At 42.3% G+C, this 27,627-nt stretch overlaps 1 protein-coding gene across 2 annotated transcripts; it reads left to right on the forward strand.

The window, feature by feature from the left end:
- The first annotated feature begins 2,923 nt into the window (after positions 1–2,923).
- CMTM6 (CKLF like MARVEL transmembrane domain containing 6) lies at positions 2,924–27,427 on the forward strand. Of its 2 annotated transcripts, none has more exons than XM_074988335.1 (4): positions 2,924–3,277; positions 14,778–14,954; positions 18,575–18,673; positions 21,012–27,427. In XM_074988335.1, exons 1-4 carry the CDS (start codon positions 3,140–3,142, stop codon positions 21,156–21,158), a joined length of 561 nt encoding a protein of 186 aa, XP_074844436.1. In that variant the 5' UTR covers positions 2,924–3,139; the 3' UTR covers positions 21,159–27,427. The 2 variants fall into 2 exon arrangements, with proteins under 2 accessions (XP_074844436.1, XP_074844437.1); XM_074988336.1 differs by lacking the exon at positions 2,924–3,277 and adding an exon at positions 3,380–4,000.
- Positions 27,428–27,627: the final 200 nt, after the last annotated feature.

Raw genomic sequence — 27,627 nt, forward strand, 5'->3', positions numbered from 1 at the left:
CGCGCGGCTCGTCCCAACAGGGCTCCTTTTCGAAAGGACCCTGCCTACTTCGAAGTCCCCTTATTCCCGTCAGCTCATGGGAATAAGGGGACTTCGAAGTAGGCGGGGTCCTTTCGAAAAGGAGCCCCGTCGGGACGAGATGAGACGCACGGCAGCAAGCTGCATCAATTTTGAAGTGCCGCAGCCGCCCGCATGCTAATGAAGCGCTGAATATGCATTTCAGCGCTTCATTAGTAAACTTCGAAATGGCCATTTGCGTGGCCATTTCGAAGTTTGGGGCACGTGTAGACGTAGCCCTGCTGTGTCATGCTGCCTCAGTGTTCAGATATGACTTTCCCCTCACCCTGAATGGGACTTCGTTCTTTTCTCTTTGGGGTGGATCTTTTTCTCACCTTCAGGGAGCTGTCTGCACTCTTCAGCCACTGGTGTTTGATCATGAGGGCAGGCTGGTGTTGAGGATCAATCACACACTCCCCATTCATACACCTAATACAATTCATACCCTATTCACACAATTTAGGTAGAGTTTTGGTTTCAATAGAGCTTTACAAAATGGAGTGTGGCATCAAAATGGATCCTTGGTTACTATATGGAGTCTGGTTTTGTCCATAATGGTACCTATTACAACATAATTTGAATTATAAATATAAATTACAAATATAAATTGATAACATTAAACTAATCCTGTGTTCATAATTAATCTTATTACTTATCACACACAGGATTAACACAACATTGCAAAGTTTCATTTTTCCTAAATATAATATTAGTGTCCTTTTTTCTACTAATTAACCCTACAATGATACCTACTTCTGTAAAGTCCTTTGACATCTATTGATGAAATGTACCACATAAGAGACCATTGTTAAATGCTTGCCAGTCCCATTCACTTCTAGATAGAACTATGTTTATGTGTAAGTGTTATGCGTAAATGTTTACAGGAGCAAGCTCTTTGTTCAAACGGTAGCAGTATGTGCTTTTAAATTCCACACTTGGCCCAAGTGTGGTGGGTTAGCCTAATATGACTTCGGCTATGTCTAAACTAGCACCCCCCTTTCAAAAGGGGGATGCTAATGAAACATTGTGATATGCTAATGAGGTGCTGCAATGAATATGGAGCACCTCATTAGCATAATGGCAGCCACAGCACTTTGAACGTGCCACTTTTGATCGTGCGTGGCTCATCTACACGGGGTTCTTTTTGAAAGGGGATTTCAAAGTCTGTGGGGTCCTTATCTAAGGGATTTCCAAGTCTGCAGGGTCCTTTTAAAAAAGGCCCTGTGTAGACAAGTTGCGTGTGATTGAAAGCGGCACTTTTGAAGTGCCATGGCGGCCATTATGCTATCCTGAAGTGTCTCATTAGCATCCCCCTTTCAAAAGGGGGATGCTAGTGTAGACACGGCCTTTATCTAACCAATATAGGGCTCCATTTTGCTTCCCTTCTCCAGATACTGTGTTTTCTCATTTGTCCTCCATTCTCTCATTTGGCATTAGTGTGTTTCACTCCTTGGAACAAGGGTCATCCCTACTTTTCTAGTTGGGCAGCACCTAATACTCATTATTTGTAATGTAGTACCTAGAAGTCCCAATCATAGACCAGGTTGCCATTGGGGTAGGCACTGTGCAAACCCAGAATAAAAAGATGGTCCCTGTCCTAAAAGCTTACAATACAGACAGCAGTTGGATACAGACAGAGAAATAAAAGAAAACTTTCAGACACTGTTCAGTATAATGGGCAGTGAGCATAACACACTAGCAGACTACAGCAGAGTTTTTAGGTGAAATTTGAAGTGGCTTGGTAAGTGTTTATGGGGTGTACTTCTCAAACGTGAAAGGCGACATAGGAGAAAACATGAAGGTGTTTGTCTGAAAATTTAACAGGTGGACACTGGAAGCTGACAGAATAGATCAAGTGAAGGTGGAAGTTGATTTTTGTTTCCTGAATGAGAGGTGAGCTTTCAAACTAAAAAAGGAGGTTTAGGTTGGACATTAGGAAAAACTTCCTAACTGTCAGGGTGGTTAAACACTGAAATAAATTACCTAGGAAGGTTGTGGAATCTCCACCACTGGAGATATTTAAGAGCAGGTTAGATAGATACCGAGTGGGAATGGTCTAAAACATGGTGCTTGGTCCTGCAGCGAGGGCAGGGAACTGGACTCAATGACCTCACAAGGTCCCTTCCAGTCATAGTTTTCCATGATTCTATACATGCTCAGTAGGATAGATCAGAGAGCCTGTGGAGGGATGCAGAGAGGGGCACCATGGTCACAGCAGCGGGCGATGAAAATAATTTTTTCCAACATCACGCAATCATACGTAAATGGGATAAGATTGCATTTGTCAAAGCCACAGAAAAAGATGCACTAGCAGCTGAGATGTGAGATGACGACATCTTAATCTGGATGAGTTTCTGCTGTGGCAGGCCAGCAAAGGCCACATCTCAGAGGTGTTATGGAAAAGGAATCTCTGTCATTTTGACACAACTGGATTGTGAGACTTTAGAGAGAGGACTGAGACCAAGATGACACCCAGGTCATGCACCTAAGTGACAGCCTGGATCCTAGTGCTGCCCACCGCGAGCAAGAAAAGGAAAGAGCCAGGTGAGGCTGGAGCCTGAGCTGAGGGGGTAGATTGTGGGAGGAAGGTGTCAAACAGCACAGCTGAGTTCTGCCCCCTCAGAAGCCAGGCTGGAGCAGGGCTCTGATCCGCCCCTACAGATGGCAGCTGCGTTTGCAGACGAGGACCTGGAGGTGGGGGCCTGTAGGTTCAGGGGGCCCAGGGCCAGAGCCCCGCGGCAAGCAGAGGGGCGGGAAGGCTCCTGTGCAGGAGAGAGCATGGCGCTGACTAGCAGAGGGGTGGGGGCATGGCGCTGTGCCCGGCCCAAGGCAGGAGCCTGGTGGGGGAACCCCTGGGGGCCTGCGGCGGCCTCTCCCGCGCGGCGTGGGCCCCGCTCCCGCCAGGTAAGCGGCTGTACCCCTCCCTGGCAGCAGGAGCCGCCCCGCGGCCCTGGCCGGGGCGGGGCGGCGCCGCCTCCGCTCGACCCAACGCGGCGGGCTGGGAGGGGAATTCCGCGCGGCGCCGCCGGACCCACGCTCCTGCCCGGGCCCGGCTTCGGGGTTCGCGTGCCCGCCGCCCGCCATGGATCCCGGCCCCGTGTACAGCGGCACCACCGAGCCGAAGGAGCAGGCCTCCCGCGCGCAGCGCAGAGTCCTCGGCTGCGGCTGCACCTCGGCCCGGCTGGGCTGGCGGCGCCTGCTGCTCAAAGCGGCGCAAGCGGTGAGTGGGCCTCGGGGGCGGCGGCGGCTGCGCGTTGTGGCCTGGCCTTGGCCCTGGCCCTGGCCCTGGCCCTGTGTGTCGCTGCACGGCGACCCCCCGGCGCTGGCTGCTCCGGTCTCCCCAGGGCCGCCCTCAGCCAGGTCCCCCCCCCACCCCCCAAGCCGCGTTCGTCTGGCTGACTCCCGCCGCAGGGTTTGAAGCCTGGGCCTGAGGGACTCAGCCCTGCGGGGGCCGCGGGCAGTAGCCCTGCTTGGGACCCCCTAGTGCCGCGTATGCGGCAGACCAGGAGCTGTGGCGCGAGTGGACCCCGCATGTTGGGGGCTGGGGGGGGGCAGGGAAAGAGAGAGGCTCAGACCCCTGCTAGTGATGCCAGAGAGCTGCTCCACACGCCCCCCTGAAATGTCAGGGGCCCGTAGAAAGGGCTGGTTGGATGCCGCATTGCAGGGCGCTGGCTGGACCCTTGCCCCTAAATCCACCTGAGACCCAGCCCTGGGCTGCAGCGTGGCCGCGTTTCGCAGGAGAGAGTGGTGTGCTGCGTGTGGTAGGGTTAACGCTCTTTTGTTGGCTGTATACTGGAGGGGTACAGAGCAAGTGAGGGGATAACAAACGGTAATTAATGAGGCGGCCGAGGTAATGCCTTTTATTGAGCCACTTCCTGCGGTGGGGAGAAAAGCTTTCAAGCTCATAAGGAGCTCCTCTTCAGGTATCTCCAGACCTGAGGAGGTAGGTCTGCCCTCTGAAAGCTCATCACTTAATGAATTATTTTGTTACTCTTTAAAGTGCTACATGAGTGCTGGTTTGTTTTGTTCTGGTCTCTGGAGTGAAAAGAGGACCTCAGAATCTGCTGTCTCACCAGCAGACATTGGTCCAGTCAAGTATCCTGAAACCAAAACCACTATACCAACACTACATACAACTTGAATGTTTCTTAACATGTTGTCTTTCACAATGTCACTTTTGCCCTCTGCCTTTACGCTCTTCCTTCTTTCTGCACCACTCCATGTTGTTCCTGCCTTTCCGAGCTATTCTCCCTTTGTTCTGAGACACGAGAGCTCACCTGAATAGATGGCTTCTAAAAATTACTCATTTCAAGTATGCTTAATAGAAGACTTTGTTTTTAGGGTGGCTTTTATTTGGATGTTGGTACAATTTTTCATCATGTTAGAGACAGAAATCCGAGCTATTTTGGGTCAAGTTTATAATTCTCTGTTATAAACTAAGTAAAAAGAGGACAAAATTGAATAAAACATAAAATGGGTTTCTACTTCTCCCTTTTTTTGTGTTTAATTTGTTTTCTTTGACAAGGAATGTTGTAAGTATGAATTTGTAAATGTAATTGTTACTGTCTAAATTTAATTCCTTTTTTCTTTTGTTACTGAATTTGCTATGTCTTTTCTGTCTGCTGTGTTTGGTTTTGGTTTCTTCTTTAATTATTCTTTTCATTTCCGTTGTTTAGGTTATTTGTATGTTGTTGCACAAAATATCAGGTGGCCTATAAAAATGACTGATGCAATGTTAAGATAAAACCTTATTCTCCTAAAGCAAACATTAAAAATTCTATCGTAGCCTTCTAATCAAAATAAAAGTTAGTACAGATATTTCCTTTTAATGTAGACCCTGAGCCACCATTTATTTAGTTAAAAGAAAATTTAGTTTGATTTTAAAATTTTTAACTGAATTCAAAAAGTGAAAAAATATTCTTAATAAAATGGTAAATATATAAATCCTGGTAATATTAAATAGGAAGCTTTTGCTTTTTAAATACCATTATATTGGTGAACTGGCATTTTACTTGTAATATCACTTCTGCTGACTCAAACTAATCTTACTATAAAGACATATTCACAGTACCAATGTTAACTATTTGTTTGGATGATACACTGTAGTCACTGCTTAGAAGTTTGCGTATAGATTTAGCAAGTGGTTTCAGTTGGTTTTGTATGTATGAATAGTAGGCAGGATACAGAGCATGCAGTCCACTGTTATGCTGCTGTTTGTGGTCTTAACATTTGAACTTACAATTAAATAGGTCTGAAGAACCCATGTGAAGACCATAGCATTTTGTACCAGAGACTACATTACATTAAAATAAGTGGCAGAAAATCTTGGATGAATTTCATCATACCATGGTGAGCTATTGTAGTAAGGACATTACATAGTAGAACACTCAAAGTCAAAAGAATCCTAAATCTTCAAAGGAAGAACTCCTATTCTGCTGGCTTTTTATGTGTATTTTGTGTAATTTTTTGATCCTTATTCATAGATATAGAGGTCATAAATGATCTCTCTCAAATTGATGATTAATATATATTCAGAATATCACATGTATGGAATCTCTATAAATATAGTAATTCAGGGTTTATTACTAAACATGAAAATAACAGCAGCATGGTTTGGTGTCAGGGAAAATGGTGAAACCTAAATGGGAAAAGGACTCAATCTTAAATTTAGTATCAGTTTTCCCAAAAGCAGAGTGATTTTTAGGTCTGAAATGCCATAATCACAAGAGCATCAGGTGGTTTCTGGCCCAATCGTTAATAAGGCACTGCCAAAAAAGAGGACCTTAACAAAAGAATATACCAGCTGTTTGCCAGGGAACATACATGAACTTCAAAAAATTACGGTTTGTTTATTTTTAAAAAAGCCTGGAAGTTCTAACGTGACTCTCTCTTTTTGTTAATTACAAAACATTTGTTAGATAAAATTAGACCAGTGGATATTACTCCTGTGCAAACATTTTACTTGTGTAAATAATCCTAGTAATTTATATAGACAGCTTTGGGCGTGTATCTCTTTGTCAAAGGCGTTTCTTGATGGTGAGAGAGGAAATTACTAGAGCCATTCATAAGCAAAAAACATACAGGATATTGCTGGACCCATGTGGGCACAAACTTGATATGTTTTTAAAGCTTTGGCAATTTATGGCCTGATCCCTACACTGTAGGAACACAAGAAGCGTAGGTAGCTAAAGGCAGACTTCACATTAGCTCCACAGTGTCCAAAAAGCTCTCTGTTTGCCACATGTGGCAAGTGGGGCACCATAGTGTGGCAAAATAGGACTCAGCAGAAGTGCACATGTGGAGCACCTCACCATTTGATGGGATGTATGTGTAGCATCAGAGGCAGCCCTGCAGCAGTTTCCCTCGTGTATCTCCTTCTTCCACGGAGCTGCCCAGCTCCTTTGGCCCTGGCACAGCTCTAGCTGTGTAGCTTTTGCTGCCCCAGCATGGTTGTGAGCCAGGGTGGCTTGGCTTCATCTGCCATGGCTGTGGCCTGGGGCGAAAGGCTCCTGTGACGCCAATGGCCCTGGCTTCAGTGGCAGCAGCTCTCGTTTAGAGCAGGGGTGGAGGAGTGTGCTGGGGATACCTGTCTCTGGGGGAACAGGAGGGCATTCTTGCAGGGGTGGCAAATGTATAAGGATCATAACCGCAAGGGTGGTGATCTTTCAATTGTTGGACTCCACGGCTTTAGCTCACCAGAGAGAACTAAAAAAAAATTTTTTTTTAGAACCTTGCAACTCTGTAGAGGTAGCTGTGTTAGTCTGTATCCACAAAAACAACAAGAAGTCCTGTGGCACCTTCTAGACTAACAGATATTTTGGAGCATAAGCTTTCATGGGCAAAGACCTGCTTCGTCAGATGCAATGTTGTGGAGAGTCCTCTAATTATACAGGCTCATGTAAAGAAGGGAGTCCTGGTCAAGAGGAAAGCCAGAGTTGACAGGGTGAATTCAGTCAGAGAGGGTGTGGCCCACTTCCAGCAGCTAATGTGGAGGTGTGAACAACAAGAGAGGAGAAACTGCTTTTGCAAATTTGACACCATCAATAAAGGATTGAATAGAGACAGGGAGTGGCTGGCCAACTACAAAAGCAGGTTCTCCTCTCTTGGTGTTCATACCTCCCATATCAGCTGCTGGAAGTGGGCCACATCCTCCCTGATGGAAATTCACATCCTCAACTCTGGCCTACCTCTTGATAGGGACTCCCTCCTTTTCATGAGCCTCTATAGTTAGACCTCTGGAATTTCTTCTACATTGCATCTGATGAAGCGGGTCTTTGCCCATGAAGGCTTATGCTCCAAAATATCTGTTAGTCTAAAAGGTGCCTCAGGACTTCTCATTGTTTTTGTGGATGTCTGCAGACCATATTGGTGGATTGGATGCAAATGTAAATTTTGTATCTGCTCAGGGTTTGCTTCCTCCTTTCCCAAAATGCACATATTTTTGAGTTCTTGGTCCAGACGCAATTTGAAAAATAAATATTGTAAATTGCTGTGGGTGAAGTTCAGGTAGCTTTTTGTGTGTGACATTCCCTTTTTAACGGAAAGCATGTAAGTGCCATGTTTTTACTTATTACTTGTGAAATAGCTTTGCACATTTTGGAAATCTGGGTAAATATGCTATTATAATGTCATCAGTCTGTTGTGTAGCAGTGCAATCTAATGAATAGCACAGTGGATTTGGAGCTAGAAAATGAGATTTGTAATCCTAACTTTACCATTGACCTCCTGTATGGCATTGGGCATATTACCTCTCTTGACTCTCTGGTTCCCCTCCCACCCTTTTTGTTTATGTTTTTAAGTCTTTTGGGTAGCGTGTGTGTGTGTATTTACCATACATAGTATGCTGGGCTGCTAGAAGCTACTGTCATATGGATAATTTACAAAATAGCCATTAAAATTGCGTATTGCAATATTAAAATTGCAAACTAACCACCACTTGTCCAGGGTGCTTTTTAAATGTAGTGTTACATACCACAAATCATCTGTGATTCCATATAGTATCATATAGTATGATCTTTTTGAAATACTATAAAGCCAATTCTGGAAAACTGCTTTCCAATTTTTAAGATCATAGCATGATATTAAGAGTAGAGTGGAACACTTCGCTTATGACTCAAAGTTGTTAGTGATGAATTATGGTAGCTTATTGCTGACTGCTGCTGCTGAAGCCTCTTTCAAACCACTTTTGTATGTCACATAAAAATGTACCTGCCAAAGCGCTATTAAGAATTTTGAGTTTTTCCACAGAGTTCTTTTAATTTTGCTTAGTGCAAAAGAATCAGTTTTGGATTGAAACTGAAATTCCAAATTTTTTAGAAAGTTGGATAGGAGAAGGTACATTGTGCCAAGACCTAAGGTTTTGCATTAGTATCTAAAGAGTGATACTTGTCATTCAAGTGGTGGATTTAAAAAGAAAAAGTAAACCTCAGTTTATCACCTTAGGCTGAAAAGGAAAATTATATAATAAGCTTATTATCTGGTCTTGCTTCTGAAGTATTCAATTATTGCACTAACCCTATTTTTAAAGACTTGTGAAATCTTTACACTCCTTTGAACAGCAACCCTTATATGTAATTTTAAACCAGAAGATTTCACTGGGAAAATGCCACAATAGAGGCTCTTTAGAACAGTTACAAGTTCAGTTAGACAGTTACAATATTATAGGCAAGTATTTGACTTTAACTTTCTTTTGTTTTTGAAACTTTATTTTTCATGTTCACACCTACCTAACATTAAGGTTATGCTAGTAATTCGACAGAATTAAACATGACTGCTAAGATTATATGTAATGTTAGTATGAATAAATGACTATCAATCAGGTGATACACAGAGGTATTAATAGCTAGAGTCGAAGGGTGTGGACATACATCATAGGGATAATGGTTTAAAAGTAATTTTGCAAAGTTTTTTTGCCCACGTGACTCTCTTCTGCTGTGGGCAGGGTGACAAGCTAAAATTGTAGAGGAGAGACTGATCTTGGGTTCTCTCTCTCTAGTGGTCTTCAGTCAGTGTAGAAGAGCAATAGATCTTGAACTGACTTGATCACACCTTCTTTCTTTGTCTGTAGTAGTTTACGAGCCCCCCACCATCACACAAGTGGGAGTGTGTACATATAGAGATTTTTTTTTTTAAAAAATCAACTTGCAACTCTAAGTATTCAAAACAATGAGGCATTGATTCCAGTGCATCTAGTTAAATATATGGGCGGTACCATATTATGACATTCTTACTTATGTGCTGCTGTGGATGACAATGTTGTCTTCAGAACTGGGCAGGTGGAGGGTGGTGGCTGCTGGCTGGACGCCAAGCTTTTAAGGCAGTGTCGCAGCCATCAGCTGCTCATGCTATCCCCTTGCCCCCGCTCCCCACCCCCAGGTTGAGAATCTCTGGTGTAGAAGACTGCCCAGTGAAGTTTCTGGTTCTGGGAAGGAGGAGGAGCCAGTGAGGAGCTGTTTTCTACAGATGGTTTACTCATAGGTCTAAGAGATTTTAGAGTGCAAATTTAGACTAAACTTCCTGTTGGTTGGCAGTCCTAAGGATGATTTTCTTTGCTTCTCTGGGAGGGACCCCATGGCAGCACTTTTTTTCTAAGGAGTTGTGCAGGTATGTAGGGAACCATATAGTACAGAGGTATTTGTGTTCCACAGGCACTTCCACCTAGAGAGATATGTGACTGTAAAAAGCCCTGCAGGTTTTGAAAGCAGGAGACTCCAACAGTGATTGAGGAAACTTTGAGTGAAATATGGAATCCCCTTTCCTTCTTGAGAATCCAGGGCTTTGTACAGCATCTAGCTACCACATCGTGGATCTGGACTCTGACTGGGATCCCAAAGCTCAACCATGCTACAAATGATAGCAGTGGAGGACAGAGGGTGGCCCTCTAATGTGAGATGTAATTATGATTTATTAACTGTAATAGATTACTATGAACGTGTAGAGTGAAGTTAGATAAACTGTTTTAAAAGCTATTTCAAATGAGCTCTACCTTCCTCATCTTGCCAACATCTGGAGCACTTAGTCCCTGTTCCTCCCCACCTTCCCTCACAACTGCTTAAGGAAAAACCAAAAAGAACACAGTGAGCAGGTAACTGCATGGTCTGCAGTGCTTTAGGGGTGTGGTGGATTCATATTGCAGATGAGTACAGTTAACAAAAGCGTGGCAGAAAATGCCAATTAAAAACAGATCAATTAAGCATCTCTGTAATTCCAAATAAAGAATTTAGGATTGGGAGAAAAGGGCAGTAACTTTCCTTGTAAATAAATTTCCCCTAAAGCTTTTAATAAGAAATCACACCTTCAGTCTTACAAAAGAACAAAGCTGCCAGTTTGCATAATAGGAATAAGCATGGTTGACATATGGGCTATGTCTACACTAGCCAAAAACTTCCACATGGCTGTGCAAATGGCCATTTCAAAGTTTACTAATGAAGCGCTGAAATACATATTCAGTGCTTTATTAGCATGTGGGCGGCCACGACACTTTGAAATTGATGCAGCTCGCAGCCGTGCGGCTCATCCCAACAGGGCTTGTTTTCGAAAGGACCCCGCCTACTTCGAAGTCCCCTTATTCCCATCTGCTCATAGGAATAAGGAGACTTCAAAGTAGGTGGGGTCCTTTTGAAAAGGAGCCCCGTCTGGATGGGCCACACAGCGGCGAGCCGCGTCAATTTTGAAGTGCCGCGGCTGCTCGCATGCCAATGAGGCATTGAATATGTATTTCAGCACTTCATTAGTAAACTTTGAAATGGCCATTTGCACGGCCATTTTGAAGTTTGGGGCTAATGTAGACATGGCCATGGTGTCACAGTAGGAGGAATATCTTTGCCTGAAAGACATCGTTTACTGGTTGTCTTTTCTCTTCATCACTGGTTTTAAGCAGGGTTTAACTGTGGCACTTTAGTTAACATGCAAGCAGCAGAATGATTTTCAGGGACAAAAGGATGACTATTAATAAACATTCATGAGACATTTTATTTTTGGATCGAACAGAAGAGCATCTGCCATTGCCCCAGAGATAGTATCATAGCTATTTGAGTTTTTTTGAGCTCTTTTCAAAGTGTGTTTGTAGCAATTATGTTGTATCTTTTCTGCTCTGTTTTTTCACTGGTTGAAAAGGTGATTGATTCATACTGAAACTCTTCACTGATGATAAAGATCAGAAATTATGAATGAAAGTGTGAGTCAGATTTTCAATGTATTGGTGATAAACATGATTATGAGGAAATGGAACACACCTGTAATGTTTGTAGTTGCTATTTAAATTAAAAAGCAAATGTGCATGTGGGAAGCACTCCCCCCACCCATACAATCTCAAAAATAAAATCATTCAATGTATTTAAAATGTTCAAAGAAATCCATAGCAATCATTATTTTATGGAAAAGTTAATTCTTCAGAAACCTGCTTAATAGCAGTGACATAAGGAAGTTGTGCTGAGGAATGTCCTTTATTGTTTTTGTTTCTTAGCTGTAGTACTTTCCACTCTTTAAGATGCATCTTATTTTATAATATTGAGTTGTCAATATAGAATATTAGTCTGAAATGTTGCCTTCTGGGGATGATTTAAATTGGGATATTCACTGTTCACATAAGCTGGGGCTGTGACCATATCCATATTAAAAGAAAACTCAGGCTGTACGTTATTTTCCTTGACTAGGATCCACTGTCAGTGTTTCTTAAACATTTTGAGATCACAGAACACCAAACAAGAATATTTGTTTTATGGAGAACACTTATGAAAATTTTCTTCTAAAATAAGTTGTTAGGACAAAAAAAAATCCAAGTAATTTAATCAGGTTTCATAGCAATGAAGAAGTAACGTTGTATCTGGTTTTAATAACAGAAAATATATACCAGCATTGTATGATATCAAAAAAGTGCGGAACACCTGCAAGTTATTTGTGGCACATAGTTTAAGGAACTGCACTGTTTAACTTGTATAACAGCCTGGTGCAAACTTTTAACTAGAAAACAACCAGTAAGAAGTGGATGTTTTGAATTCCAGCTCTTTAAATGTACACGGCAACAAATTCTCCAAAATAATTTCATTAATACATTATTCATTCTTCTAGTGAGTCCAAATACATATTGTTGTGCTATTCTGTGGAAAGCAGAAAGTGAAACCCATTTTGAGTGATTATCTAGAAGTGTTAAGTTGGAGATATTATTAAAACCTTTCAATAAACTGGGAAGATGTTAATCCTGATTCTTAGCCTTGGTCTGAACTAAAAAAAGTTTTACTGGTATGAGTGTACTGGCAGGGTTGGTGTGATATTTTACCGTGTAGTTGTGCCAGTAAAACCTTGGTTTGGATGTGGTTATACTAGTGTAACTTATTTCACTTTGCTGAAGTGTAATAAAATTATCTCCATACTATAGACTTGTGCTGCTATTGCTGTTTAGTCAGGGGTGTGAAAAAGTGCAACCCCTGGTTGACATAGTAGTGCCCACAGCTATCTGTACTGTAGACACCACTTGTTATGGGGAAAAAAGAGCTTTTATTGATTGTACAGATGGAAGATGGTTGTATGATAACTAGTATAAATATAACTGATGGTGTAGCTGCATCCACACTATGCATGCTTTTCCAGTGTAAGAATAACAATATATTGTATTGGCAAAGCACAGCTAGCGTGGACATAACTTAAACTGGTATCGATCTAAGCACTTTCATATGGGTTTAACTGCTTGTACACCAGGAATGGGATTTGTCAGTTCAATTATGCCAGTATAGGTAGTGCCAAAACTTTTAAGTGTAGAGAAGCCTTGAGAGAGTACTGCTTTTTCTGAGGTTTTCTGTGAGTCCAGCAGGAAATTCACAGGTTTCATGAGAGTCTTGGGTTTATAAGTTAAATTGACTGATCTAGTTCTATTATAAAGGCATAGCAACAGTAATAAAATTAATAAGGATTTCTAGGATGTGTAACAAATTTATCTGAAGTAGCAGGACATAGAACAGTGAAACTATAGCAATGTTGTGCAAACTTTTATAAGTTAGTTTCACTTTATTGATTAAAGGTATTAAAACTAATAACGTTTTATCTAGCGATGAGCATGGTATCTGTGTATAGTCAAATCCTGGTGTCTGACCATAAAGCTGGTAGAAGTAGTGCTGCAAAGGCAGGCCCACCAATGTGGGGGCAGTGGAGCCCTGCCCTTTCTCTCCTCTGCTCTGCCCCGCCCCTTCCGGGAGTGCTGCACTTTGCCCAGGGGCCCGTGGAGGCCGTTGGCTCCCCTGTGCAAAGGTGATGGCATTAGCTGTCTGTGACCCAGTCTATACCAAATGTAAAATTCAGAGAAATATTTCCATCTGTTTTTGAAATTTCAGCAGAAACTTCCCCTCTCACCCTGCCCCCGCCAAGCGCCTCAGCCAGAGATACCTCCCACAAACATTCTTCTGCAACCCACTTAAAGTCCTAATTTCCCACTGTGGCATTCTTCCTATTGGTAACGCCAATAGATGTAGTCAAGACAGGTCTCTTTTTAATCTCCATGCTTGGTTAATCTGTTCAACGTAGGCTGACAGGTTGGTTAGAGATGATGTGCTGATAAAAGTGTCAAAGATCTGCCCACACTGCAGCTTTGCTGCAGCAGCAGTGAATTGCAAATCCTGCATTTGCTAGTGTAGATATAACCTGTGAGGGGGGTGGGATTTGAGATGAGCAGGTCTTGGTAAGAGTGACACCTGACAGTTAAGATCAACATTAATAGAGTTCAGAAATAAAGCTCTCTAACCAGGACGGTTTGATGCAATACAATAATTATTTATAAAGATGTGAGTGGTTGGTATGGAACCAGAGCCTTCATAGAGTAACCCTTAATTTTATGGCCCAGTCAGGTTTGCCCTTCGTGGAATGTCCTGCTCCACTTAATCTTTACTGCTGGTCTTTGCCCTAGTGTGGGGAAGCCTACCCGTAGGGGAGTGGCTACAGTGAGAAACTGCTAGTAGAATAGTTATGCAAACACAACTGAGAGGATAGCAGAACAACTGTATCCTTTCTTTAAATTAGAGAAGCATTTCTGTATGGTGATTGGCTGATGAACAACCTAGTTTTTGTTTTTGCTTTTAATAGTAGGTCAAATGAGTTCTTCTTTAAAAAAAAAAACAAAAAACAGCTGGTGTGTCTGACCATAGTGTCAGCCAAAACAACACAAAACAAAACACCTTTTCTGTCTGCTTTGGAGCAGAACAGTTGGCCATACTGCACGTGGGTGTGGAACTTGTGCATAATTTGATACACACATTTTCTGAGGTATGGTGTGGATACAAACGGTTCATCAGCACCAGAATTTCAAGGAGCCACTGAGCTGGATGAGCTGCTTCTGCCATTCATTATAAGGAATCTGGGCCACTAGTTTTCGTTTTCAGCTTTGGGCTGTTCATGCCAAACTGTGCACCTGGAACTACATGCAGGTCTTATAGTGGGCCCAAGAGGCAGAAAGAGAGAACGTTTTGCTTGTTCTGATTTAGCATATAACAACGAAAATGCAACTTCTTAATCTATTAGTTCTAATAGCAAACTTGCATATCAAGCATTTAATCTGTGGCATTTTTGTACTTGTTTAATGATTTTGTCAAGTCACAAACAGAATTCTTTTGGCTCTGATATTTAAATGTTTTTCTCATTTGTCCGAGAATTGTTTTCACTGCTTTTAATATCAGTTGACTGACATAGACATGGGTGAATTGATTATCTAATTTGAATAATCTTTCTTTCCACAGCTGTTTTCCTTTTTGGCCTTCGTCTTGGAAGAAATTGTGGACAGTTGTACCCAGTGTGGTGGGCTTTACTTCTTTGAGTTTATAAGTTTCCTTGCCACATTTGTGAGTTGCTCGATACTGACTGTGTATTGCACCTCTGCATATGAGAAGGTTGAAAAGAAGAGAGTACAGAAATTAGTAAGGAACTGCTTTATATTTATTTATTTTTGCTTCTAAGTTTTAAGATGGTTTTTAAAAAGCAGTTTAAAATACATTACTTTTCTGTCCAGACAATATGTAGTATTTGGTAACAAGGCTACACAGTATTAACAGTTTTCATCTTTTTATTTGCAACTATTTTCACATTGGTAACTGTGAGATATGAAGTTTCAAACTGGAAAGATGACAGCTTATTTGCCAGGAAAGATACCTGATGGGTTGAAACTTCTTTTTCATGGGGATGAATGACTCAGGCTTCAGATCAAAGCAGGTATTTTTCCTCTGTGTGTTCCTTAACAGAGGAGCATACAGAATGTGAAGAAAGGAATTAGGATGGCTTGAAAAGTCACTTGATGAAATTAATCCTATGCTAGTGAATCTCTCCCTACATATTACTCTATGGCTGTGGCCACACTTAGCCAAAACTTCGAAATGGCCATGCAAATGGCTATTTCGAAGTTTACTAATGAGGTGCTGAACTGAATATTCAATGCCTCATTAGCATTAGGATGCTTCCGGCCACGATGCTTTGAAAGTGCCGCTTTCGAACGCCTGTGGCGACATGGGGGTCCTTTTCGAAAGGACCCCTCGCTTTTTGAAATCCCTATATTCCTCTCAGCTGAGGGGAATAAGGGAATTTCAAAAAGTGTGGGGTCCTTTCGAAAACGACCCCCATGTAGCCACGTGCTCGAAAGCGGCACTTTCAAAGCATTGCGGCTGGAAGTGTCCTAATGCTAATGAGGCGTTGAATATTCAATTCAACACCTCATTAGTAAACTTCAAAATGACTATTTGCATGGCCATTTTGAAGTTTTGGCCAAGTGTGGCTGCAGCCTATGTGAGGGAAGGCACAGCAGACTTCATTGTTTTCCAATTTATCTATCATTACATCAAGCAAAGATTTTTCTTATGTGTGGTAATAGGTTTTGCTAAGAATTAATAAGCATGTTCTTTTTAGCAGAAGTTCTTTTGATCATGTGTGTGCATCTTTTTTTTTTGTTTTGCTACAGCTAGATTTGATACATTAAGTCTGGAAGCAGCCATCATAATTAGTTAATCTGACCTGTGTCATAACACAGGCCATATGATTTCATTCTGTAATTTCTGTGTCTGCATTTCTAGCTCTGCAGGAGATTGCTATGTCTGTTTCAAGATCTTTTTTGTAAAGCAATTTGGTATTCCTTTGGTATGAAAAGCTAAACATAAAATCAAATTTTGAGCCTGTGTTTTCTTGTCTCTGGTCAATAAGCAAAAACGGAGAGTTTATAGAACTCATGAAATAAGTTCAGGGTTTTTCCCTGGCATTGCATTAGGAAATGAAAAGGAGAACAAGTCACAATTCATAATAGATAAGGTTGGGGAAAATATTTCCATGCACCTTTTTTTTTTTTTTGTTTGTTTTTACATGTTTCCACTGAAATGTGTGTTTAAAAAAAAAAAAAAAAATTCTGTTCTCATGTTAGTGTTGTAGAATGACAACAGTGAGAACCTGTAGTGAAAAATAAATTAAATAAAAATTCCCAACTACAATAATCTTTTGAAATAGTGCAGGGAAGGGCAAAATGTGGTCTGTGGACTGGATCCAGCCTGACAAATTGCTGGATCCAACTGAGGCCCAGTGGGAGCCTCAGGCTCCCTGTCTGCTCTACCCTGCATAGCGCTCAGAGCAACCAGCTGCAGAGCCATGTGCGCCTGTGAATGCTGTGAGCCGGGAAGGGAAAGAGATGGAAGCTGCACATGTTGTTGTGCTGGTGGCGAGGGTAGTTTTGCAGCTCCCATTGGCCAGTTTCTGAAGAACTCATAGTATGCAAAGTACCTTACCTCTCTTCCCTCTGGACTCGCAGCATTCAGGGCAGTACATGGACCCACAGCTGGCTGCTCTGAGCAGGAAAGTGGGAAGGGGGAGGTTGGAAGGCAGAGAACCTGGCTGAGGAAACCTGCTGGACTGCTGCAGGTTGGGAGTCACCCAGGTAAGTGCCTCCCAGCCAGAGCCTCTTTCTTTCACCCCAGACCCTTCTGCACCCAGACCCTGCACTCAGTTACCTTCTCTAGGTCATTAAAACTCCCCTCCTTCACCCAGACTCCCTCCCAGATCCCACAGTCTCTCCTACACCCCAGTTCCCTTTTGCATCCACCCTCCATCCCAGACTCCACACTTTCTCCCTGAATATCATAGAAGAGTGCAGCCTTCCACCGCTTACCAAATTCTTGGAGTGGGCCCACCCCCATCAAAAATTATTTCCCACCCCTGTACTAGTGGCATGGATAAAATCTATGTTTAATGTGCTCTTTAAAAGTGACTGTGTCCTTTTCAGTTGGAGTACAGGCTGAGCCTCCCTAGTCTGGCACTCTTGGGACCTGACCAGAGCTGAACCTAGGAGGTCAATACTGTCTGGCAGCATTACCAACACTTCCACTGCTTACTGGGCTCTTAGAAGACATTTGGGGGGGAAATTACAGCTAAATAACAGCACAGAACACTGAGAACCAGGACTGGTAGCTGTAAACAAACTTTATGGGATTATGGGAAACTTGGTTACACCCATGGTAAGTGGCCATCTGGGTAATTAAAATCATACCAGACCATGGATGTTGCTGGACCTGAATATGCCGGGCTAGAGAGATTCAGCCTGCATAAATGAACAGTCCTCACCCATATGAACGCAGACATCTAGCTGCAACTCATTTTTGCCTTTCTGGGGTTTTTCTTTATTCTTGACTTAAAACAACACGTCTTCAACCTTCACTTGAGTGCCCCCACCACCCCGAACTCCTTGTTTCTTAGGGGTTTGCTTTGAAATACCTCCTCTTTTGCCCTTTAGACGTCTCATTTTATTGAGCTGGAGATAGCGAGGCTGTTGGGGTGGTTCAGCAGCATAGCCCTGCATTTACATGCAGAGTCTTCGGACTTGGCTTTGGGTCACACAGAGTAATATTAAATTGTGTTAAAGCATCTGTGGAGTGCAGGTTGTTGGCAGCACATAATGCTAGAATCCGTCTACCCCATGGATTTACCCTGTAGAATATTTTAATTACTTGGAAACGAGGCGAGTTCCTAACTGAACGTACCGAAAAGTTTCCTTACTTCTTGTCATCCTCTGCCTCTTTCAGATGCCCATTATGCTCAGTATACGTTTGAATTTTGGAAGATTCACTGTTGGCAAAAACACTATTTAGTGTTACCAGCATCCACCTAACCTGAGGAATTGTGACCATATAGCAAACAATATGCAGATTCTTTTACTGACTGCATAAAGGCAGGAGAGTATCAGTACCAAGAGACCTGGGTGAATGCTTCTATTTGTAAGGTGCTGAAGAAATTAATAAAATTAGGATAACCTAACAGACTTCTCCTGAATATAGAATGTGCTGAGAAACATTAGCTGGAGGTGAATGAGATAGGAAGGGGGAAGGCGTAGAAAGAATAGTAGATGATGTAGATTGCGTTCACATTGCTGTAGTTGTATATACACCGTTGTGCTGTGTGTAACTAGAAATATACATGTTTCACCTGTGACTTCAGCGTCTGACTAAAATGGGCATTTCTTTACAATGCAGTGCTTCCATAGCTTGTAATTTTCTCTTTTTTATGATTGCAGGACCTCGTAACCACACCATTGGTGGGAGGTCTTTTTTTCCTAGCTTCTGTTGTGTTTGCTGCAACCAGTGACAAGACATCTGTTGAAACTGCTGCAATTGTAAGTGGTGTGAAAAACACCCCCTCACTCTATATTTGAACTCTTTATTGTAATTTTTCCGTGGTTTTAAACATTCCGTCTTCTGCTCAAAGTTTAGAGGAAGCGAAACTCTTGCCAGGTTGTGAGCAGAGGGAAGAAAAAAACACTGCTTTTGCTGGGGGAAAGGATACAGGAAGAAGTGGCTACCTTAGGGCTCCTAAGGGTACATCTACATGTAGCGGGAGATCAGCCTGGTCTGGGTTGATCTTCTGGGATTTGATTTCATGCACCTAGTGGAGACATGTAAAATCAAACTATCAGGGGTTGACAGTCAACCTCTGTACTCCTCATTATCACAAGGAGTAAGGGAGCTCAACAGGAGAGCTTCTCGGAGCTACCTTCCTCAGTGAGGATGGCCAGATAAGCCGATAAGCCATAGCTGGAATTGCATATTTAGGATTGACTTTCAGGTCTAGTGTACACCTGGCACATGAACCTCTGCTACAAAACAGTGGGGGAGAGCCGCAAGATGGACACACTCCAGCAGTGATCTTCTTCACAAGGTTTGCTGGAAGTTTTGTGTATCCTAGAAGTGCGATAATATTGTGGATACTTGGCCCTATGTTCTTCTGGCTCCTGCCTGGGTCATTGTCAGCATTTCTTCCTTCTTGCTGACCTTGGCTTCCAATCATGCTTTTCCTCTGACTCCCAGTTTTGTTCCTGCTTTTTCTATAAGGTGTCTGCACAAGAAAAAGACACTGGGAGCTGGCCCATGCCAGCTGACAGGCTCATGGGACTTGGGCTGTGGTGCTGTTTCAGTGCTGTGTAAATGTCTGGAGTGCAGGCTCTGGCACCTGTGAGCTGGGGCTAGAGGAGGAGGACAGTGCAGGAGTTGGGGCAGAGCTGTAGCTGGGATCAGAGCTGGTCTGGAGGAAGAATGTGTCGGGATGGTATTTCCTCACCCTGTGATGCTCCCTCCCCGACCCCTTCAGATGTTTTCCGATGCCCGCTCTGTGTGTGTGTGTGTGTGTGTGTTCACACCACTGTCCTAGGGACGCTAAAGGCTGAGTGAGGAGTGGCAGTGGGCCTACAGGTGGGGAGTCAGTTATGGCAGGGAGGTTACTCACACATGGTACCAAAAACAGACGAGCAGCAGGACGTGTAGTTCCTAAGGAATGCTTTAGGTTCTGCAATTTATATGGAGAAGTCATAGGTTCTCGTTTTTCTAGCATGCTTTTTAAAGAGTCTTCATAGTTCTTTGAAGTTGCTATGCTAATTATAAAGTATCAAAATCAAATAATATTCTGCTGGAATAAAGAATAATTAGAAGACCAAAGTTAAGAACTCTTATCCTATCATCAGAATGCTCTTAGATTTTACAGGGTGAAGAATACATTTATTATCTGTAATATTCATTTGTCAGAGAGATTAATTCAGACACTTTCATGGCTTCTTCCCCTTCCCTCACATAGAAAGAGGGAAGAAATCTTTCACTCTTTATCTTCTTGTTAATATTCTGTTGTGTTGACTCAAGTCAACTGTATATAACTTAAATTTCAAACTTCACTGAATCCCACTAAATGCTGAGGCACCAGTTTAGCTCATTAGTTAGCCAGTCAATATATCTCTACCGTGCTACTGCCTTTCTGGTTTTTTTAATTTAAAAATATCATTAATTTCTGCTTCTAAGCTTATATGTAAAACATTTTCACTCTGAATTCCTTGCAGTGAAATGCTTCTATCCTGTACCATGCATACCTGATTCAAGAACTAAGAATTGTAAAGTGCAACACATGGCAGCATTAGGATTTCTGATCTGTTTCTGCTAAGAACTGAACCACTAACTTAAAAAGACTGGAGACTGAATGTACCCCAGTCTCTAGTATAGAGAAATACAGGTTGAAGCTCTCTGGTGCGGTGACATGCATGGACCTACTGGATGTTGCTGGACCAAAGATCACCAGCAGCACCAAGCTGGTCTGGCTGTGAGCAGAGCACTGTTGGCAGCCCCATGACAGAGAGCTGGCCAGTGGGCAGGGAGCTTTGCTGGCAGCCCTGCGGCAGGAAGCCCAGCCAGGAGCAGACTCTCCTCCTCCCCACCAGCAGGGAAAGGGGCAGCAGCCAGGAAGGGAGCGTGCTAGGAGACTGGCAGCCTTGGAAGCCTGACCTCCCTGGTCCATCAGATTCCCTCATTGGTGCTGAGGGTGTCAGACCATGGAGATACAACCTGTGCTATTAAAAAGGTGTGTCGGGGTTGTAGGATGAATATTGCTTGTTCTCTTGCTTCAGCTTCTCAAACTTGGAACTATGTTAATGTTTATATGTACATTTTAAATAATAGTTTCTTTCACATTCACAGGTGTTTGGATTTTTGGCAAGTATAGCATTTGTAGTTGACGGTATTCAGATGTATATGGAGACACGTCAGAAGAAGGAAGGAAAATTGGAGAACGCTAGCGCCACACAGATCACAGCAGAAAATCAGCCACTGAATAACCCAAACTAGGTTTTAAAAGTCCATTGATTTGTATGAGTTAAATTAGTCAAGATGAAATATTTTTATTTCCTCCTCTTATTTCACTGTATTGAGGGTAACTTGGTTTTCTCTCACCCTTGAATCTAGACAGCTTTGTGCAAATCATATCCTACCATAAGGGTTTATAGACTCTTCTGTTTCTTAACGATCATATGTTGAGCATCAGGGTTTGTACAATTCTCCATCTAACTTATCTTGACTAATTGTCAGAGGAACATACTAAAAGGAAGAAAATGCCTATGGATTGTTTTATTTAATGTACATTAGACACCAATAACTAAAAGCACTGTGAGCCTTTTGAGAAGAATGAATGTAACACAGGTGAACTCATCAGAATTAAGTATTGTATTGTGTAAATACAGCAAACCAAAATTACAGTTTTGTTGCATTAATTCACACCTACCAGTGTGGACAACATGCAGCTTCTTGCCTATGATACTAAAAATCACATCCTTTCCTTGTTATATTGCTTAAGCTGTGAATGTAAAAGGGAAATTAAATTTTGCAATTGCTTGGAGGTTTCTATCCCCAGATGACTTGTCCTTTACTTTGATTTTTTTTCTGTTGTGTGTGTTTTACTTGTAGATTCTTTTTTGTTTTGTCTTTGAAAGTCACTTTTTTTTTTTTTTTAATAGACGGTAAAATAGATGCAGCTAGCTTGTGTGTGTTTGATAGTCAAGTGGCAAGTCATGGAGTGACTCTTGCATTCCATATTTGTGTACATTTAAATTTGTGACACATTCTTGAAAATACTGTTTAAAAAGTTATTGGAGAAAAAAATATTTTTGAAAATTAGCCTTAAGAGGAAAAGTGAAAAGACCAATATTTTCAGCCTAGAGGGGAAGAAAGCTGAGCAGGTGATTGCCTACACACAGTTAAAGGGATATATTTTTAAAAAAGAGGAGTCAGAGACCAATTAATTCCTCCAATTTACCTGGCCAGCACAAAAAGTAATTAGCTTAAGCTTTGCCTGGGGAAAGTTTAACTTAAAAATCATGAAAATTGGGCATTGTCACGCAGTGCCTGTCACACACAATATTACTATATATGTATAAATTGTATATGTTCATTAAAAAGACATGGTAAAGAATGCTGATTCTGATTTGTCCTTGCTCGTTCATGCTGCTCAGTTGAGGAAGCAAGCAGTGGTGTGAACGTCTAGACTTAAGACAGCAGCCCATGGAATGAAAAGGGATGAACAGTGGGTTAGGAACAAAATGCAAAGAGACAAAAGGCCAGACAAGTTGAGAACTAACAGACCAGTAGAGTTATGTGTGACAGCCACAAAAGGGAAGCAGTGCTGGAAAGGCATCAAATGTCTCGATGGGCTTTTTTGCAGGTTGGATTTTTTTTTCTGCACTAGGATAAAATGAAGTTCTTACACCTTGAGGATCTGTCAACTCGTGAATGGTTGAACCTGTTTATGAAGGAAATCTGAGGCAGGCTCTATGGTTTTTGCTGAAAAAATGTGATTAGGTGGTATAAAGCAGCAAGTTTAGTTGGAAGCATACTTCCAGAATAAATGTTCACTTTCCTTGCTGAAATGTCCTAATTTTTCAAGGAAATTTGTTCTTCCTTAGGGCAGACATATTTATTTTCCCTATATGTCTGTACTAAAGGACCAACTCTCTTTTCACATGTATGGAATGGCTACTGCTGTTGTTGGTAGTTATGATTATGATAGGAGAGAGACCATTTAGATACCTAGATTTTCCAAAAAAACAGAAAAATTCCCAGTAGCTGGGGATCTCTCTCATACTGTATATATCTTTAATTTAGAACCACTACAATGAATATCATCACTCTTTGGCTCCATTCCTGTTTCGTTAATTTCACCGTGCATGATTTTTATTTGCTTATTGCACCAAAAGTGTGGTTTTTTTTAACATTTAAATATAATTATTAAAAAAAAAAAGATTGTTGCAATGGCATCTAGAATGACTTCTAGCTAGAACTTTGTTTTGTAAGATTCTGTTTTTGTTGGTGTGGGGGTTGGCCATGCTTTCCCAAGCATGAAAATATGTGAGGACACTCTGTTTTTCCAAAAAAAAAAAAGAGGAGGGGGGTAATAGGCGGCTCTACTTTCTAATCTGCAATTGTCAATCTCTTGGAGACACAAGGCCCAGCAGTGCTCCCTTTAAGGTGAGTGCATGGGCAGCCAACCAGCTGATTACCAGAGTGCCCACAGCTGGTGGCACGCGTTTGTTAGTGGCGCACATCTACACAGGCGTTAGTGCACATAACAAAATTTATTCCGTCCACGAATGGCAAAAATATGAGAGGGAACACTGCCCACTGCTCTCAAAAGAATGTCCAGTTCTTGTCAGGCTCTTAATCTGTCCTGTGGCAATGGAACACTGCCACTAGGCCAGCCTGGAGTTGAGCTCAGGTGAGTTTATGCACACTGTAGTAGTCATACAGGTCTGGGGTTGCTAATTTAAAATGGTGGGGGGAGGAGCATACATTTTACGAGCCTGATATTGGTCTAAAAACGCTTTGGGATTACAACTGTTTTGAGTTTCCCTAAGTGAACCAATGGATGGAGCATGTAACTTTTTTTATATCTATATATATCTATATAGATATATATTTGGAAAACCATTTTTACAAACTACTATAGAAACCATACAAATAGAAGAGAGCTGGATACGAAACCAGTTGTACATGTACATTGGCTGGAGTGAGAGACTTTGTTGCTGTCAATAGTTTTTTTTTTTAATTCTTTACATTCTAAAAATAATATACTTGATATTTTTATTGACAGATAATTCTTGTAAAAAAATTAAGCTTAATCTGAAAAGTAGAGAGGGGCTGATTTAAACAGGATTAAATGCTCCTGCAAAAATTCTTCCTTAAGCAGTGGAACAGAGTGATTGATGTAGGAAGCCTACTTGGGCATTATGTCATATTTCCAAGAGAGGATTATCCGTAGTTGTCTGTGGATGGGGTTATGAGCCTGCGCCCACCTGCTGAGAGACTTAAGCCTATTGCAATGGATCCTTCTGAGGCATCAGAAGCATTTGATGAGTTTTTATGCCAAGTTCCATGTGACAAAGCTTTTATCCCATTTGTTTTCCAGGAAACTGTTAATCTTATTTTTAGATGTAATATGTAACTTACCTAAATGTGTAACAGTGACAGGAGAGGAAGGCAAGTGGTATCTCTTGGATACTAAGTCTCAAAAAGTGTTACTCTGTCGACTCCATTGTTAAGGGTATCAGGTTAGTGTGGACTTCCCCCACTTCTTCCCAGTTTCACCCTCCGGACTTGGAAAGCAGTGAGCTATCTTGCACTTTCCCCAGAGTTCTGCGCAGATCTGTTTGGCATAGCAGCAGTTGCCAGCATGTTGATTACAGTTCCATTCAAAGCACAGAAACCAATTCAGACAAGAGAAGTACAACACTTCCAGTAGAGGGAACCTTTTTTCAAGGGTCTTCAAAGAGTATGTGGAAGTGATTGTAACAACGAATTAGCCAGGTAGTGCCTTATTTAAGATATAAAATGTATATATATGTAAATGCCTTTGAACATGTTCATTGGTTGCTGTATGTGTGTGATATATAGGGCCCTACCAAATTCACAGTTCAATTTGGTTGATTTCATAGTCATAGGAGTTTCAAAAAATGTGTATCTCGATTTCAGCGGATTTTTTTTTATCTGAAATTTCATAGCGATGTAATTGCAGGAATCCTGCCTCTACCCCCACCCCCCCGCCCAAAGGAGCCCTGGGAGGAGGGGAATGCAGTACTTCTACCCTTCTGTGCTGGTGGTGGTGCTGCCTTCGGAGCTGAGCAGCTAGAAAGCAGTCACTGTTGGCCATGCGCTCAGCTCTGAAGGCAGCCCCCTGCCAGTAGCAGTGCAGAAATAAGGATAGCAGTACTGAAGTAAGGGTGGCACTGCCATAACCCCTTATAAAAACATGGTGACTTCCCTAAAGCTCCATTTTGAGTCAGGACCACCCAGTTTGAGAAACAAATCTAGATAGTACGGGACGAAAGCGCACACAAGACCAGATTTCACAGTCTGTGGTGTGTTTTTATTTCTGTGAAGTTGGTAAGGCTCCAGTGATGTAATCTAGATAATTTTTATCTGTTTCAAATGTTGTGTATCTTCATTACTTTGAGATTTAAGGAGGTTTTTGGGGTTACTAGATCAGGAAAATATGATAAGTGTGTGTAATATATATAGTTCTTTTGCTTTGTATTTCAAGTGCCTTGAAATTCCAGCTGACATATTTCAAAATACGTAAAGGTTTTTCCACTGAAAGCCTGTGGTCTTTAATGTGCTATGCATTTTTTTTTACTACATTTCTAAAATATTCTGTAATTTTAAATAAAATATTAGCAACTTGCTTACAATCTTTTTTCATCTACAGATTGCACCTCTCAAATCCGGTAATCTTTTGTCCAGCAACAGCTGTTATCTAGTATGATCATGGATGTCGACAGATGAGAGAATAGCTGGCAAGTGTAGGAGCCCCAGCAGGACTGGAAGCTGTAGCCCCTGCCTGCTCCACGGCTGCGGGGTGGGAGGCTGCCACAGCTCCAGGAACCCAAGTCCTTCTTGCTCCACAGTAGTGGGATAGAAGGCTGCTGTGAGCCAGGGAACTGGGGCCCAGGAAATGGAGACCCCACCTCTCGAGAGCCAGGAGGTTGCTGCAGGGCTGGGAATGGGAGTTTCTGCCTGCCCCAGCAGTGTGGGGCTGGGAATCTGAGCCCCCACTTGTCTTGCAGCAGTGAGGGTGGGATGCTGCCATGGGGCCAGAAACCAGAGACTCCTGGCAGCAGGAGCCCCACCTGCCCCACAGCAGAGGGAGCTGGAAGGCTGCTGTGGAGCGGGAGTTGAAGCCCCCGCCTGCCCTGGGGTGGGCTGTGGGGGGAGAGGGGCTGGCTGGAGCCTGTGGCAGCCCCTGAGAGTCTGGGCTGGGGCCAGAGCCCTAAGTGAGGTAGGCTGAAGTCTGGTGCTGAGTACAGCCCTGCTCTTTCCCTTATCCAGCAAATTCCTTTCCTTGGGACCTGTCAGGCCTAAAGCGTAGCAAATAAGGGAGGTACAACCTGTACTAATGATCTGACAATAATTTCTACTTGTGCTGCAGGAGCCTGAAGAAAATGGCTTCCTCCTTTGTTCCTAGGTAGGGGCATTAGTGCTGTTTGACAGTGAGAGTTTCCATTCTACTTGGATTGGGGAGAAGTGTTCACCTTAGTCTTACAGAGATGGAGATTTTCACTGCAAGTTCCCACAAATTATCTTCTGAGATACGCTCAGTATTGTCTCACTGTAAAATACAGAAAAAGCTTTTATTTATTTGGCATCCCTGGAGAATCAAATGTGTGGATATTGGAGCAGGGTCAGTGGCCCCATTCCACTGACCTTGCTGCTGCTGCTGCCGCTGTCCTGGCAGCCACCCATGGCCAGGTAGCTGGCTGCCCCAGCCACCTAGCCCTGCTCTGGCTGCCCCAGACAGGTGGCCACCCACCGAATAGATGCCAGTTAATTGTGTGTACCAGTTACCTGAATTCCGGATAACCCATCGCTTATTGTGCTAAAACGGTCCTTCCAAAACAGACTTTACACCAACAGTTTGCTGTAACGTGGTATGTACAAGTACGGCTTTCCAATAGACTGCATTATTGCTCGGGGCATTTAATTCAAGGGGGTCCCCTTTATACGTCATGGTAAGGGACAATGACATTGTAATGGGAAAGCAAAACAACATATAAAGGAGAATTTTCCCCCATAAGAATACATGTAAAATACAGGGGGATAGGGACCTCACATGCACTAACGGCGCCCAGATGACTTACAAAGGGGAATTTTTGTACCATAAGAACACATGTAAATACATTGGGATAGGGACTGAGTTCTTTAAGTTGTTTTGTTGTTTCAGTGTGTGTTAGCAATGAACCATGTACAGTGTGCAGTCAAACATTCTGAATATAAAAATCATAAATAAAAGCATAACATTTTAAAAGATTTTGGCCTTAAAACCCAGAGGGTCCTGCTTCAGGTCCATCAGGGTGGGATTGCTTTGTTTTCTTTTTTTTAACGAAACAAGGGTTGTCTGCTTTCCTGCATTTTGTTTTGCTTTTAGCAGTTCTTGAGAGCAAGGCATAGATTCTCTAATGCTCCCAGCCACCATTGGTGAGTGGTCAAAAAGATTGTGGTCCCTTGAAAAACGACGTAGGTGTAAGATCTGTGAAATGTAAAATGAATTTAGTTTCCTTAATTGACAACTTACATGTGAAACAACTTATAAGGGGGCGACATAATGGGGACCTCCACAATTAATTGACGACATACGCAGAATGAGTCATAATGAGGTGAATTATAATGGGGATCCTCTGTACAAAATTGTCATTTTGTTTTTTAAAGCAAAAGGAAGTTGTAGAGAGAGAGTCTTTGTCCTAGCTTCGAGGAGAATGATCACACTACTCTGCTG

This window comes from Carettochelys insculpta, chromosome 2 (genome assembly GCF_033958435.1).
Source record: "Carettochelys insculpta isolate YL-2023 chromosome 2, ASM3395843v1, whole genome shotgun sequence".
NCBI classification, from domain to species: Eukaryota; Metazoa; Chordata; order Testudines; family Carettochelyidae; genus Carettochelys; species Carettochelys insculpta.

Bases quoted from the DNA above. Each gene is read 5' to 3' on its own strand.
- CMTM6 (XM_074988335.1), top strand. From the start codon at position 3,140: ATGGATCCCGGCCCCGTGTACAGCGGCACCACCGAGCCGAAGGAGCAG. The intron at 3,278-14,777 runs GTGAGTGGGCCT...TTCTTTCCACAG, and splicing joins TGCTCAAAGCGGCGCAAGCG to CTGTTTTCCTTTTTGGCCTT. The intron at 14,955-18,574 runs GTAAGGAACTGC...TTATGATTGCAG, and splicing joins AGAAGAGAGTACAGAAATTA to GACCTCGTAACCACACCATT.